General features: G+C 40.9%; 1 protein-coding gene across 1 annotated transcript; it reads right to left on the reverse strand.

The window, feature by feature from the left end:
* Positions 1-11,844: 11,844 nt before the first annotated feature.
* Positions 11,845-13,869, reverse strand: MYCTH_2089545 (uncharacterized protein; the record flags this gene model as incomplete). The annotated part of the gene is made up of 7 exons (XM_003660004.1): positions 13,295-13,869; positions 13,162-13,209; positions 13,024-13,090; positions 12,701-12,929; positions 12,422-12,426; positions 12,188-12,304; positions 11,845-12,025 (listed from the first exon to the last, which is right to left on the reverse strand). Exons 1-7 carry the CDS (start codon positions 13,767-13,769, stop codon positions 11,845-11,847), a joined length of 1,122 nt encoding a protein of 373 aa, XP_003660052.1. The 5' UTR covers positions 13,770-13,869.
* Between the last annotated feature and the right edge of the window lie 653 nt (positions 13,870-14,522).

Consider the following 14,522-nt stretch of genomic DNA (forward strand, 5'->3'; position numbering starts at 1 on the left):
CTCCTATTTCCCCAGCGAAAATAGCCTAAACCCTAGTAACTAAGGTATTAGCCTTATTAATAGAAGGCAACCTATATTATTTCTAGGCATTCTCTTATAAAATGTCCTTCCTTTCTATATTAGAAATATAAGCTATTACTCCATATCTTTAGAGTAAGGGCTAATATAAGGTTTAGGGCGCCTTATAAGGCTAATTATAGCTTTGTCATAGGTCTAGTTTAATAATAGGACAATGATATATGAAAACGTAATATATTAGGTATATAACGTAGTTAATCTTAAATTGGTAGCAAAAAGAGGGTAATCTAACTATAATTTGGTTGCTAAAAACTATACTAGATTTGCGACGCTAACTATACTATTCCTTCTTACATTTCTAGGTAGTAGGTATAATAACAGTTAATATATTAAATAAGGAAAGGTAATAGCTTAATATAAAAGCTTAAAGCTCGGCTTTTCTTATCTTAATAGGGAAATTAAGCTTTAAGAGATTTAAGGTAATAATAAAGATCCTATAAGAATTAACCGTTTCATTAGTAAGCCGAATTTAAAGCCTTAGCTACTTAAGATACCTAGTCTATAAGGTCAATTATATGAATGTTTATCCATTCTTTAAATAGAGTCTAATTATTTTCTAGCTAATTATACTCCTTAGGTAATATATTCCAATAATAGCTATATTAGTAGTTTTAGAGTTACTTATCTATATAATCAAGTATAAATAAAATATAATTCTATAATATTTTAAACCGCTTAAGGTCTCCTTAAAAAGCATATTACAAATCTTAGAGCTACTCTTACTACTACTAGTAAGTTATTATATTAGTAAATTAAATTAGATTAGTAACCTTAATAGCCTTAGAATAGTATTCTAAGTCATTGAAATCAAAGGATTTAATAAGTAATTAAGGTCATTTTAAGGCCTTTATATAGTTTAATAATCCTAGCTTCTCTAGTAGAAATTTTTCCTAGTCTTATAGCTATTATAGCCTTTCTAGCTCCTTAACCTAGCCTTCCAAATTCTAGACAAGCTCTTTATAGTCAGGGCCTTATACCAAGGGCTCTAAGTCAGAAGGTATCAAGATATAAAGGGGGGGTTCGGAATAGTTTCACAGCCGATACTAGGCTAAAAAGGTCTCGCTTTAGCTTAAAGGTTCTTCCTCTAGTCCTATAGGCGTTAAACGACTAAATAATAGTACTATCTTAATTAATAAAGGGTAGGAAGGATTAGAAACTATTAGAGCGGCCTACCATTAGGCTAGTTATTAAGAGAGATAGTATTATTATAAAGGCCTTTCTAAGCAAGTTCGTACTAATCATAAGGGTAGGGAGAGTCAATCGTTCTAGGGTCGGCAGCTGCCTATTCTTATCTTACTCGAATCGTAGTTATATAGACTGATCTTTAGGGAGGAAAACCTCCCTTTCGGATCTATAGGCTAATAGATATATCTTATACTACGGATCGGCTATCCCCTTTCCCTAGCCGTGCCCTGATCGTGCCTGTTATAGCAGGGTCATGCCTATTAGTGCCCGGGCGTAGGCCCTCCGGCTGCCGCGGCCTGGCCGTAGGCGTGGGTTGGCTTGTATTTGTAATATAGGCAATCTTTGTAAAATGCGCGAGTTTAGCCTTATTAAGCTTGTACTCCTCTATATTATCTATATTAGCATGTTTTAAGTCACTCCGAAGAATTATATATAACTTCTTAAGATCCTATATATAACTATTAGCAATTTGCTTATATGTTAAGGGTAGAGGTTTAGGATCTAAGGACTTATAAAAGCCTTAGCTCTATCTAGTAAAGCCTTTATTAAATCCTTTGCCAACCTAATATAAGAAGTAAGACTACTATTATAGTTAGTATAAGCATTGTAAGAGCTGTTAGACATATAGGCGATTAGTATATATCTCCTTATACTTATAGAAACCGTAGGTATAATGGTAATAACAGGAGTTAGTGCCAGAATGATCGCGATATTCGCCGAAAGAACGTCTTGCTAGAGCCGACCGTATATACATTCCGTAAGGCACCTTGCAAAGCTTGCCAATAGTAATGTCACTATATTTAGTTAGCTCGAACGATCTTAATACGACTAGCAAAGCGCTAGGAAACGGCAAAATTAGCAGAGACAATAGGAACACTTATAGTTTAAAAGCTAGTTTAGAAGCTTTAGTACGCTTATACTTTTAAGGTATTATAAAAGCAGGAGTTAACCTGCTAGCAATGGTATGACAAACCTAACTTAGACTTCTTCTAAAAGGGTTCAGACGGAGGTAAATTAAGCGGGACAAGCGTACAGGTTGTCTAAGGGATTTGGTATAGCCAAAGGGTTCATAACAACACTAGAGTTGTCTCCTATAATAGTCGGTAATACTTGGTATAAGTACTTGTGATTATAGGTTAGGTTACTATCACTAGTAAACTCCCAAAGTCTACTATAACGAGTGACTAGCTAGCTATATATATATAATTATCTGTCCCTCTTCAATAGTTATTACTAGTACCATTTCTCCTTTTACTCTGTGATTCTGCGTTATTAACGGTAATATGTTATTATTACTAGTGAAGACCTTAGTCTTGGTAGTGATAATCTTCTGATTAGTCTGTTAAGTGATTAGCTATTAGAATGTCCTATGTCCTGGCTATAGCCTGCTAGGCTGTCTATATACTTATCCGTGACATGATGCCCTTCCTTTAAGGCTTTCGACCTAAAAGCCCTCTTAGGCCGTTTTAAATAGCGCTAATAACCCTTTGCTTGTAAGTACTACATTCTTCCTATTTCTACGTTATAGTTGCCTTATTAACAAAATGCCGATAGAGAAACGGAAGTCGTATTCTATATATTACTATACTTCCCTTACTTAGAATATCGCTAAGAACGGTTTTATCGTTATGCCTTGCTCTTGGTGCGCGTCGCAAGGCCTCGTCTACAAAATGATCACGCGTACGAAGCGTTACGAAGCCTACGTTTGTCGAGGTCATTCTTATAATAGCTCTAGTATACCACTTTCTTCCTATAAGCACGTCTCCTTTGTTTTTTTTTTTTTTTAAATGTGATTCTTAATGTTTATTCTAGTAGATTATATTCTCTAGAAGTAACGTCGTATTAAGGATGCTAAATATCGTGCCGAACTTGAGCTAGATAAATCCTAACGCTATCTAGAAGAAGCCTAGCACGAGTTGTCCAAAAAGCTTACATGGCTCCGGCGTCTTTATCAGTAGAAGGAGTTTTTAGTAGAGAAAGGTACCGATATAGTGACACGTAGTCTGTCGACCTTAGACGAGTTAGAGGAGGTTAAGCGGCAAGAGTAGCAAGAGGTGCCTATTATACCCTTATTACAGATTAATAATGCTATTAATGCTATTGACTAAGGCGCTATCTTTAGTTCTATCCTAGGTTTTTCTTTAGTTAATCCGGGTTCTGCTAGTAGAACTGTTCTAGTTTCTTAGAGCAGTTTAAATTCTTGACTAGTTCCTATAAGTTATCCTCTAGTCTAAAATTAAGCTATTTAACTAGATATTATAGTTCCCTATTAATAATATATAAGTCTAGAATTTCTTTGACGTCCTATTTTTCCTCTTCGTCCTTTGCTTCGATATCTATAACAACCTTAGCGTTCTTTAGTGCTAGTTCGAGAAGTGAAATATAAAAGACGTCTATCTGTAGTCGTATAGATGACGGTAACGATAGTTGGTAGTTAGATGTCGAAATTCGTTCTTTGATAACGAAGGGTCTAACCTTTTTAAAGTCTAGCTTCGTGCTTAGTCGTTTGGTTCGTAGGTTTCGTGCGATTAGGTAGACTTTGTCTCCCCTCTCTAGGTAAGGTCCCTTGAGCCTATGTTTGTTATAGTAGTTCTTTATTCTAGTTCTGACAAACTTAAGTTCCTTTTTAAGCTTCTTATATAGTATATATATTTGTTCTACTTTGACTACTGCTCTCGGCACTATAACCTCTAGTCCTTGCCTAAGGTTTACTTTATATCTGTAGTTTGCGAAGAACAGTATAACTTTGGTTATTTCCGTTAGCATTATATTATAAGCAAGTTATACTATTAGTAATAGTATGACCTAGTCGTCTTACTAGTAGTTAATGTAAGAATGGAGGTACTACTTGACAACTTAGTTTAGTCGCTCCGTTTGTCCGTCGGTTTGTAGGTAATATGCTATTGACAGCTTGCTATTAATGCCTAATTGTTACATTAACGCTTGCCAGAACTTTGATGCGAACTTGGTATCTCTGTTGGTGATCTATTTCTATGGCCAAGTGTATACTAATACAACTTGCCGATAGATCACGTCTACTAACTGTTCCGCTATCTAGGACTCCTTATAGGGAAAGAAGTATACCTATTTAGTTAGGCGGTCTACTATAATAAGAATACTATCATAGATTACCCCTATAGCCGTGTCTTTAGATTCTGGCAGTTTCGTAATAAAGTCTATCGTAACTAAACTCTATAGTTTGTCGGCTATTAATAGTAGCTAAAGTAGCCTATATAGCTTGTATCGTGCCGTTTTGCTTTAATTGTAGATGTTATAGTTCTATACGACTTCCTTGACTTATATCGTTAACCATAGAAAGTCGTAGTGTTTTTTAACTTGTATAATAGTCTTTATAACTCCTTTATATCCTCCGAGTTTTAACTTATAGAGTTCTTAAATCATTTGTAGCTATTGATTTTTATCGTAAATATACGCTTTACCTCAGTACTAGAGTTTCCTATCTTTTTCTTCTACTCCATTAGGTACTACTAGTCTAGGTATTGCTTAATACTATACCTTATTGATCCTTTCTTCTCGAAAGATTATATAACATTCTAGGAACGAGTCAAGTAGGTCATCTTCTATAGGTATCTACGTTTCGTAATATAGCATTCCGTCTATTCGTTCCTTGAATAACGGTGGCATTATTTCTGTTTATCCTTCCATATAATCCGTTTGTCAGCTTAAGGCGTCCGCTTGTACATTCTCTTTACCCTTCTTATAGCATTACAAAATTAAATTCTGTAAGGAATTCTACCTATTGTATTTGTCGTCCGTTAAGCTCCTTCGTCATCGTAAAGTATCGTAAATTCTTATAATCTGTATATACTTATATTAGTTCGATCGTGCCGCTAAGGTATAGTCGCTATTCCTTAAAGGCTTTAATAATTGTAAGTAGTTCCTTATTATAGATCGGATAATTGAGATATAGTCTATCGAGCTTCTTTGAAAAGAAGGCTATAGGATATAGCTTCCCTTGTTTATCTTATTATCTTAATTATCCTCCGATGGTATAGTCTAAAGCGTCTGTTTCTACCTTAAATGGCTTCTTAAGGTCTAGTAGTACTAGTACTAGATCTTTAGTAATGGCGTTACGGATCTATATAAATACTTGCTTGTGTTGCTCTTCCTATTAGAATTTAGCGTTCTTCTTAGTAAGTTTGTATAAAGGTCGTATAATCGCTCTAAAGTTCCTAATAAACATCCGGTAGAAGTTTGTAAACCTGATGAAACTTCGTACTTCCGTAACTGACGTCGGTCGTAGCCAATCCTTAATAGCTTCGACCTTTAAAGGTTCTATCCGGATTTATCCTAGGGATATCTTATATCCCAAAAACACCGTCTTCCTAACGTGGAATTTGCTCTTTTCCTTATTAACTAATAGCTTATATATATATAATATATCTAGTACTACTCTTATATACTTCTAGTATTTGTCTATCATTTTAGAGAAGATAAGTATATCGTCGAGATAATATACTGCAAATTTGTCAAGAAAGGATTAGATAGCTTGATTAATTAGGGCTTAGAACGTTACTAGTACATTTGTAAGTCTAAATAGCATGACAAGGTACTTGTAATGGCTATAGGGTATTCTAAAGGCTATTTTCTACTCGTTACCTTCCTTGATCTATATATAGTTGTAGGCCGATGGCAAGTCAAGACGTATAAAATATTAGGTTCCTACTAACTGATCTTAGAGCCGTGAGATTAGTGGTAACGGGTATCGGTTTTTTATAGTCTATTCGTTAAGTTACTAATAGTTAACGTATAACTATAGTTTTCTGTCTTTCTTAGGTATAAATAGGATTAGGTAGCCTACTAGCGATGTCGATAGGCGGATATATCCTCTTTAAAGATTCTCCTCTAAGTATTGCTTAAGTTTTTCATTCTATATCTAACTTATATAGTAAATCTTAAAGAACTTTAGTTATACTCCTTCCTTAAGCTTGATCTTATAATCCTATAGGCTGTATTCTAGTAATCCTTCTAGATACTTCGGTTTAAATGCTAGGTGTCCTTTATATTCCTTTAGTACTTTCCTAGTCTTATCTTGTTTCTTGGCTTTCTAATAGTATACAAACTTAGTTCTATCTATAGCGATACTAGTAATTTCTCCTATCTCAACCTACTACTCTAATTACAGTGCTCTACATTCGTCAACGGAGAGAATAGCTATCGGCGATTTAGCTCGTTCCTTCTATCGCAACGTTAGTATCGTTACGCCGCTTTTTCTAGAGTCTATAGTAGTCTGCCTGCCACTATCCATCTCTTACGGCAGATCTGTAGGACATGCCTTCCCCTAAGCATCGTCTGCTCGCGATCTTTACATGCTCCCTATCTTGCTAGTCAAATATAACTCTATTTAGGGTTATAGGTAGTTACTATTCTTCTAGCTAATATCTAGGTTATAATCTTCATACTATAGTAATCCTAATATTATGTCTTTATCGTTACTTATATCTATAATACTAAATATAACTACTATAGTTTTCCCTACTATAGTAATATCGATTAGTTTAGTCTCCTTATATACCTATTATATTAGAAATAGCCCTTTGACTATACTATACTTCTGCTTTATTCTCTAGGGTATCTGTAGCTAATTTACAAGTGTTAGCAAAATTAGGTTTATCTCTGCTTTACTATCTACTAGTATAAGCATTTCGTGCTATTTCTATTGTGCTGTTGTCTATAATCGCTTATCTTGCCACTGTCGTTCAAAGATTGCGGCAATTTCCTATGTTTCTGCTAGGAGGTCTTAATATAGTGGTCTCTTATACCAGTTCCTCTTATACTATGCTACCACTTGCTGCTATATAGGCGTTAATGGTTTTTAAGCCCCTCGAAGGGCCCTGACCCGTTTCCTAGGTCAATACTAATCTCTTCGGTTATTTGGCTAATAGCGGCTTTATCGATTGTGTTTATTTCTATAAGCTATTAAGTGCTAGTAACTTCCTACTATTAGGTCCATTTTACTTTCTATCGTATATACTATAGCTTTATCTAAAGCTCTTAGATCCGCAATTTCTTTTTGTCTATATAGTAGAGGTAGTTATTACTTTAGCACAAGTCCTATATGTCTCGTCCTATTCCGTAGTACCTAGGCTAGGCTCGTTTTAGTACTACTATAATGCCTTTTAGATCGCAGGCTTCGATTTTCTAAAGCAATTCGGCCGCTCTATTTCCTACATTATAGACCTATTCTATAGGGCAGAGGCTTCTATCCTTATTTCCTTATCAGGTTAGCTAGTAATTGTTTTCGAATTTATTACGAAAGTGGTATCGGCATTTGTATACCATACACTAGAACTAGGGCACTTGTACATATACCTCGTGTCAAGGGTATAGTCGCGTAGCATCGCCTAGGAGGTATTAGAACTCTTTCCCAAATCCTTCCCACTATACGTAGACTATAGATACTCTAATGCTAAGGTAGGAGTATTTCTTCCAGTAGTTTTCCTATGTACGTTCGTCTTTTCTACGGTTCGCACGTATAAACTAGTACTTAGGGTTCTATATATTATAGCTAAGTTGCTAATCGTTAGAATACTTAGTATAGCTATTAGGCCTATCGTATATCATAGGCTGTTCCCTTTTAATGGTTTCTATGATACGTTAGAGTTCCCTTATCTTGTCCCTTATCTTATTACTCTACTAGGTAAGTTAAATCAAGCGTCTATCCTATTCGCGTAGTTTTATATTAAGCTAGAATACTTTGTTATAGTATTATTTAATTCGTTCCTAGAGGAATAGAACATTAGGTCTAGGTCTTTCGATTCCTTAGGTATCGGTCGTCTATAATCTATCCTACCTCTAGGTAATTATAAAACCCTACTGCCTCAAGGCTAGGAGAATCGAAATTAGTAGTATATATTCTTTTACCGTATCCCATTCGGCAAGACCTATTTCTAGGTCTATAGTAACTAGTTCGGAGTATAGTACTTGTTTGTCCTTACTATTACCGTCGCGTCTAAGACTATCTATATTACTATCCCTATTCTTATAGCTTGTAGCCGCTACTTCAATAACATTCTTAGCGGTTTCGTTAATAGCTATAATTTCCTTCCTAGGGACTAGTTTCTAGTCTTTCTTTAGGCTTCGATATTCTCATTTATAGTATCCTTTCTTTCTATAGTTATAGTAGATAACGTTAGACTTGTCTTTAGCCGTCTTCTTCTTATCTTCCTTCTATGCTATGTCTATATCTATAGCTCTAGGATACGTCCTATACAATATACTAATATATACTCGTTTTTTCTTATTATTAGCCTTAACTATAGTTCTATTTATCTAACCTTATTTCTATTACTCTTGTATATAAAGTCGATTATTAATTCTAATAGCCTATATAATATATTTGTCCAGGGTCTTAGGCTAGTTATACTTATATAGTTTATCTTTAACCTTTTCCTTTAAGCTATTATAGAATAGTTATATTAACGCCTTATTGTTAAGCTAAGACTTAAGTATATCCTATCTAAACTATATAGTATAAGAGGCTACTAACTTAGTCTATTAGAGATTAGTAAGTCTTTCTTATATATAAATTTTCTTATCTTTATTGCTAAAAACCTTCTAAAGCTCTTCTTCAAACTAGTCATAGGATCAAAAGACTGCCTATATAAATACGTCTTAGTCGTCTTCGTCTTCCTTAGTAAGATAGTTATTCTATATAGGCTTAAACTATCTAAGTACCTTACCCTCCAGTCTTATAGCTATATAGAGGACTTTAGCTTTATCATCTAAAAACTTATTATCATTAAGCTAAAAGTAAGATCAGAGGTTTATTAGGAATCCTACAAGATCTTCCTTAGTTCCTCTATATTTACTAGGTAGTTCGATCTTAATACGGCTCGCTTTAGCGCCCTCGAGTGCCTTGATTTTGGTATAGGCCTCATTAACTAGCTTCTACAAATGCTTTTTACCATTTTCGAGTTCCTTAATCTAAGCTTAAGTAACCTTATCTCTCTAGTCTAACTCCTAAATCTATTACTAGAGTTGACCGAGCTAGGTAAGTAGCTATTTAGCTATAACGTTAGTAGCTATATTAATATCAAGGTCAAAATCACCTCTATTCTAAGCTATAATAGAATAAAGGGAGTAATAGTAATGTATAACGAACCTAACTTAGACTTCTTCTAAAAGGGTTCAGACGGAGGTAAATTAAGCGGGACAAGCGTATAGGTTATCTAAGGGATTTGATAAAGCCAAAGGGTTTATAATAATACTAGAGTTGTCTCTTACAATAGTTAATAATACTTGGTATAAGTACTTGTGATTATAGGTTAGGTTACTATCATTGGTAAACTCCTAGAGTCTACTATAACGAGTGACTAGCTAGCTATATATATATAATTATCTGTCCCTCTTTAATAGTTATTACTAGTACTATTTCTCCTTTTACTCTGTGATTCCGTGTTGTCGACGGTGACATGTTATTATCACTAGTGAAGACCTTAGTCTTGGTAGTGATAATCTTCTGATTGGTCCGTCAAGTGATTGGCTGTTGGAATGTCCCGCGTCCTGGCTACAGCCTGCCGGGCCGTCCATGTGCTTATCTGTAACAAATGGCCGTATTCGCGATAGGCGTACCTAACAAGTCATCTATTAATTTAAGCATAAGAGGCACTATCCTATTATTACTACAATTAAAACTAGTAATATTATCATTACTATAGTTATAATAGCTATATTTGATCTATAGCTTTAAAGGAATTGCTCTACTATACTCGACTCTTTTAGACTTCTAAATACAGAAGGTAGGCCCCCTAAAGGAGCCATCGAGATAAGAGCAACAAAGGACACAACACTAGGAATAGTATCACTACAAAGCGTAGTTAAACGACTATCACCTTCAACTAGGGGGTATGTCAGAAGCTGTAGAGCTTCTAAGAGTATTAGCCACATACGTGCCACAGCGTATAAGGCGTCGTTGCCAACGCTTTGGCCAGTTCCTTTGTCTATAAATATCAGTCGTTTTGTCTCCTTTGTAGATAGTTTCAACAAGGCGCTGTCTCCTTCGTACAGCCACCCACTACAGACACTGCTTTCAACGCTCCCGGAGCTCCCACTGCGTTCGGCACAGGCAAAGCCCATTCGACTCTTTTCTTTGTCACCAGCCAATCAGATTAGGGTCAGAAGACTTGCGACTGACGCTCCTACGCGGTGTCTCTTGTACTTGAATGGCCGCTGTCTGCTAGCGGCTTGGGCACTTGTGATAACTTTGATCGCATGGATCTGTCGGGGCCAGGACTGCTCTCTAGAGCCCATCGGGCAATCTTGGCTCGATTTGGGCCAGGCAAGCAGCATATCTGGCAGCATCGCAGGGGACCCCATCTCCCAAATCATCTGGTCGAGAGCCAAGGAGTATAGAAGTATCTACGAACAGTTTAACGACACTTTCAGCGAATGGTTAGCGCTTATTGTCAATTTCCCTTTCTGTGATATTCCGGCAGGAGAGGGGATATAGACAGGCCCCAGCGCCCCGCCTCGCATCTGTCACTGCCCGTCATCTTATAACCGCCATATCAGGAGGGTACCTGATCGCGGAGTAGGAGGTGGGGCTCTCTTCCGGCGCGTGGATTTGCACTCTTCCCAGGCCACTGCTTTTTCCGAGGGGAAAGCCCTCAACCCTGGCGGCCCAGTGGTAGGGTAGGGCAATGTGAAAAGATTGTAGCGTCCGGGAGCCTCACCACCTCCGCCACACTCCTCGCCTACACTCGGCTTATGTTGGCCGAGGTATAGAGATCATGTACGTCTCACAGAAAGAGGTAGATAGGCGCTTGCGAAACGGGGTGATGATGTGCGATCCCAAATGGCTGGGTCTGACGCGGCGTCCGGCCGAATGTAGCCACTCTCAGTATATCTGAGCCCCGTCTCCGCATCTGCATCCTGATGTTCTCCTGGCTCCTGAGCTGGAGTGTGTACATACATACTCCACATGCAGAGGTATGTGCATGTAGGTACAGCTCAGCTGTTGTAGTGCCTCACGATGTGACTCCTGAGTGAGGATATGGGATTGGCTGGTTCGCTCGCCGAAACTTGCCACCCTCGGGATGATCTAGATCTATGTGCCAGGGAGGGAGGAAGAAAGGGGAGGCGGGAGGCTGAACGCGAGATCTGAGAGACGTGAAGTGCAATGTTGGTGGGTGACAACATTGGAACTGTAGTGTACGCCACTGATGCATGGCATCTCGATCGCCACCAGGCGGTCTACGCTCTCGAACAGTTCGTTCGTGGTGGAGGTAGTGTACTTGCACTGTAGCGGAGGGGTGCGGAAGCGGTGCCCTTCAACCTATTCCATATTAGGCTGCATCTTGTTTTTCTTTTGTGAGACACAAAGGGAGGTCTAGCTAGGCCGACTTGGCGTCTGTAGACAGCTGTGCGAGTGAAAAGACAGAGTGAGAGACGGCTCCCAATAGGAGAGAGCGAAGGAGTTGATGGTAGGCCGCAGATCTCCGGAAGCCGTCAGTCGTAATACGTACCATCCAGGGTACATACCTAGTCGTCAGGCAACTATGTACAATATAGAATTACATCCCACTTAATGTCCATGCCGTTCCACGCACCCGCCCGGTCTTATGTCACAGTATAGCCGCCGTCAACACGCAGATCAGCGCCCGTTACATAGCTCGAGGCGTCCGAAAGCAAGAAGACCACGGGACCCATCAAATCCTCGGGCGAGCCCATGTGGCCCTGGGGGATCAGGGAGGTCCACTGCCGTTTGAGGTCCGGATTGTCGTCGAGGATCTTTTGCGTCCTGTTGCCTCTCGGGTCAGCTTTCGGCAGGCACCGACCAGCCACGTCTCGCACCGGGAGCCGGCATGATACAGCACACACACACACACACACACACACATGCACGCACGCACGACCTGACGGCAGGTGCGGCTCCCGGTGGTTTGAGGAAGTTGGTACTTACAAGGCTGTGAGCATGTAGCCCGGCGAGATGCAGTTCACGCGGATGCCGGCCTTGGCCCACTCAACGCTGAGCGAAGCGCACAGGTGGCGAACGGCTGCCTTGGCAGCGTTGTAGGGACTGTTTTCATTTGGGGGAAGCAATCGCGGACGAGTCAGTTTCGATATTCACGGTGTTTTGCTTGAGGGAGAAGGGTAGAAGGGGGTATGCGGGACGAGGATCCTGTGAGTCTGGCACTTACGCTTGCGGCTGGGGGACGTTCACGATGGCACCGCTCATGCTGCCGATGAACACCATGCTGCCCTTGGCTTTGCGCGCCATCTACTCATTGGTTTTGCACTCTCGTCAGCAAGATTCGAACCATTGTGCCCAGTAGATGAAGCAAGACGGCACAAAACACCCCTCAACATCGTTCGCCGAACTCCTTGAACTTGTCGTCTTCTGTCTTCCATTCCTCCACCTTCTCGTAAAAGACCCGTGAGCACAAACAGGGGAAGAAGAGGGAAAGCAACTCACCAGATGCCTCGCTACAGCGGTAGCAAACAAATACGTCCCATCCACGTTGACACTCCATAGCTTGCGCATGCGGTCGATCGGGTAGGCGACGGCCTCAAAGTTCTCGGTGAATCCGGCCGAGGTCACCAGGTTGTCAATCCGGCCGTGCTCGGCGATGATCTCGGCAATGCAAGCCTCGACGCTGTCCGGGTTCGACACATCGGCGTAGTGAGCCGTGACCTTGGGGGGCCTGCATAGGGGAGAGCTGGTTAGACGGTGATGGACAGGAGGAAGAGAAAGGAGGTCAGGGGTTATGTTTTTTAAAGACAAAAATATGGACCGACTTCTTATCTGGATGGTCTTTCCGGAAGGTCTCAACAATGTTCTGCGCTTGCCGGGTGGCTTCCTCCTCTGAAAAAGGGAGTTAGCTAAGTGCAAAGCCAGGTACCTAAGGGGGCGTTGCCAGTTGTTATGACACATACTGTTAAGGTCGACGAGGGCTAGGTCTGCCCCGCTAATGACGATACCCTCTGTAAACCTGTTAGCCCACTCACACTTCCGTCTTTTCACCCCAACCAGCAAGGGGTGATAATAATGGCAACCTAGGCAACTTACGGCCCATCACCAAGCCCAGCCCTCTGGCTCCTCCCGTCACAACGGCAACCTTGCCCTGCAACGAAAAAGTCGCGAGCGTGGGGGAGACGTGGGCACCAGCGCGGTCTGTGCCCTCTACCGGCATGGAAGCCGGAAGCTGGTGCTCGGGAGGGTATTCGACTGTGATGGACTCATCGGTCCGGGCAAAGGAGCCTGCCGTCGGGTCTTGTGCCGGCTTATTCTGCGTGGTATTCTGGGGTCTGTTGTTTCGGTTGTTGTTTTGGCCGTCTTTGCTGCTGCTCCTGCTGCTGTCCTGCCGACGAGCTGCCGGAACGGTGTGGAACCCGGCAACGGCTTGGTTTCTCTCCAAATCCCGAGCTCGTCGGAGCCGGCTCGGGTTCATGCTGTGTGTGGAGACGGAAATCCTCCCGAGAATCCGGGGCGTGGGGGTACGCCCCGCAGCGCTGCGGAGGATCCGCCCGACTGGTAGAGACATGATTGCTCTCCGTTCCGGGATGCAGGTGGTGCAACAGACGAACTCAAAAAAAAAGTCAAGAAATGACACTTTTCCGCAGCCGACTCCGGAGGTTTGCGTGAAGTGCGTGGTTCGTGTTGCCACGTCCGGCCTCTGGCTTCGAGGGAGGGGTAGTTATACGCGACTTCCCTCAGACTCGGTGCCTGCCATTTCTGAAATCTAGACCCAGCATTCTCAGCAGGATTGTGGACCCGGGAGGTATGAACATGGGGCAGATCTGCACCTTTGCTGAAAGCCTGGGCTCTGCACCTCTGGTTCTGATGCGATGGAATCTTCCAGCGGAGGTTTAGCGGACGAACTATTTACGCAGTGCGAGCAATCTCGGCTTGCCCTTCTGGTTGACAAGCCATCGCACCCCGCCATCGAGGTCACGAGAACGATCAAAATCTACCTTGCATATCACCCAACAACGTACCCCAAGCGCCGGAGGGGAAAGGGTGTGCGGGCCGCTGACGAGACAGTGAGCGACATCGGAAATTAGACGTCTGACGTGAATCCCAAAATTCCCATGAAAACTATGGTGTGTGCAGGATGTATGTATTTGTGGTGTAGTGTACGCTATGTACGCTACTACTTCCGCACAAGTAACGCATGCCTTTGCATACATAATTAACCTTAAACATAGTATACTGGATTGGGCCAATGCGAGGCAACATCGACGCTTTGAAATCAGTCTAAAAAGGCAGAAGCTGGCGGCGCAAATCGGAAAGTCTC

This window comes from Thermothelomyces thermophilus, chromosome 1 (genome assembly GCF_000226095.1).
Source record: "Thermothelomyces thermophilus ATCC 42464 chromosome 1, complete sequence".
In the NCBI taxonomy this organism is placed as follows: domain Eukaryota; kingdom Fungi; phylum Ascomycota; class Sordariomycetes; order Sordariales; family Chaetomiaceae; genus Thermothelomyces; species Thermothelomyces thermophilus.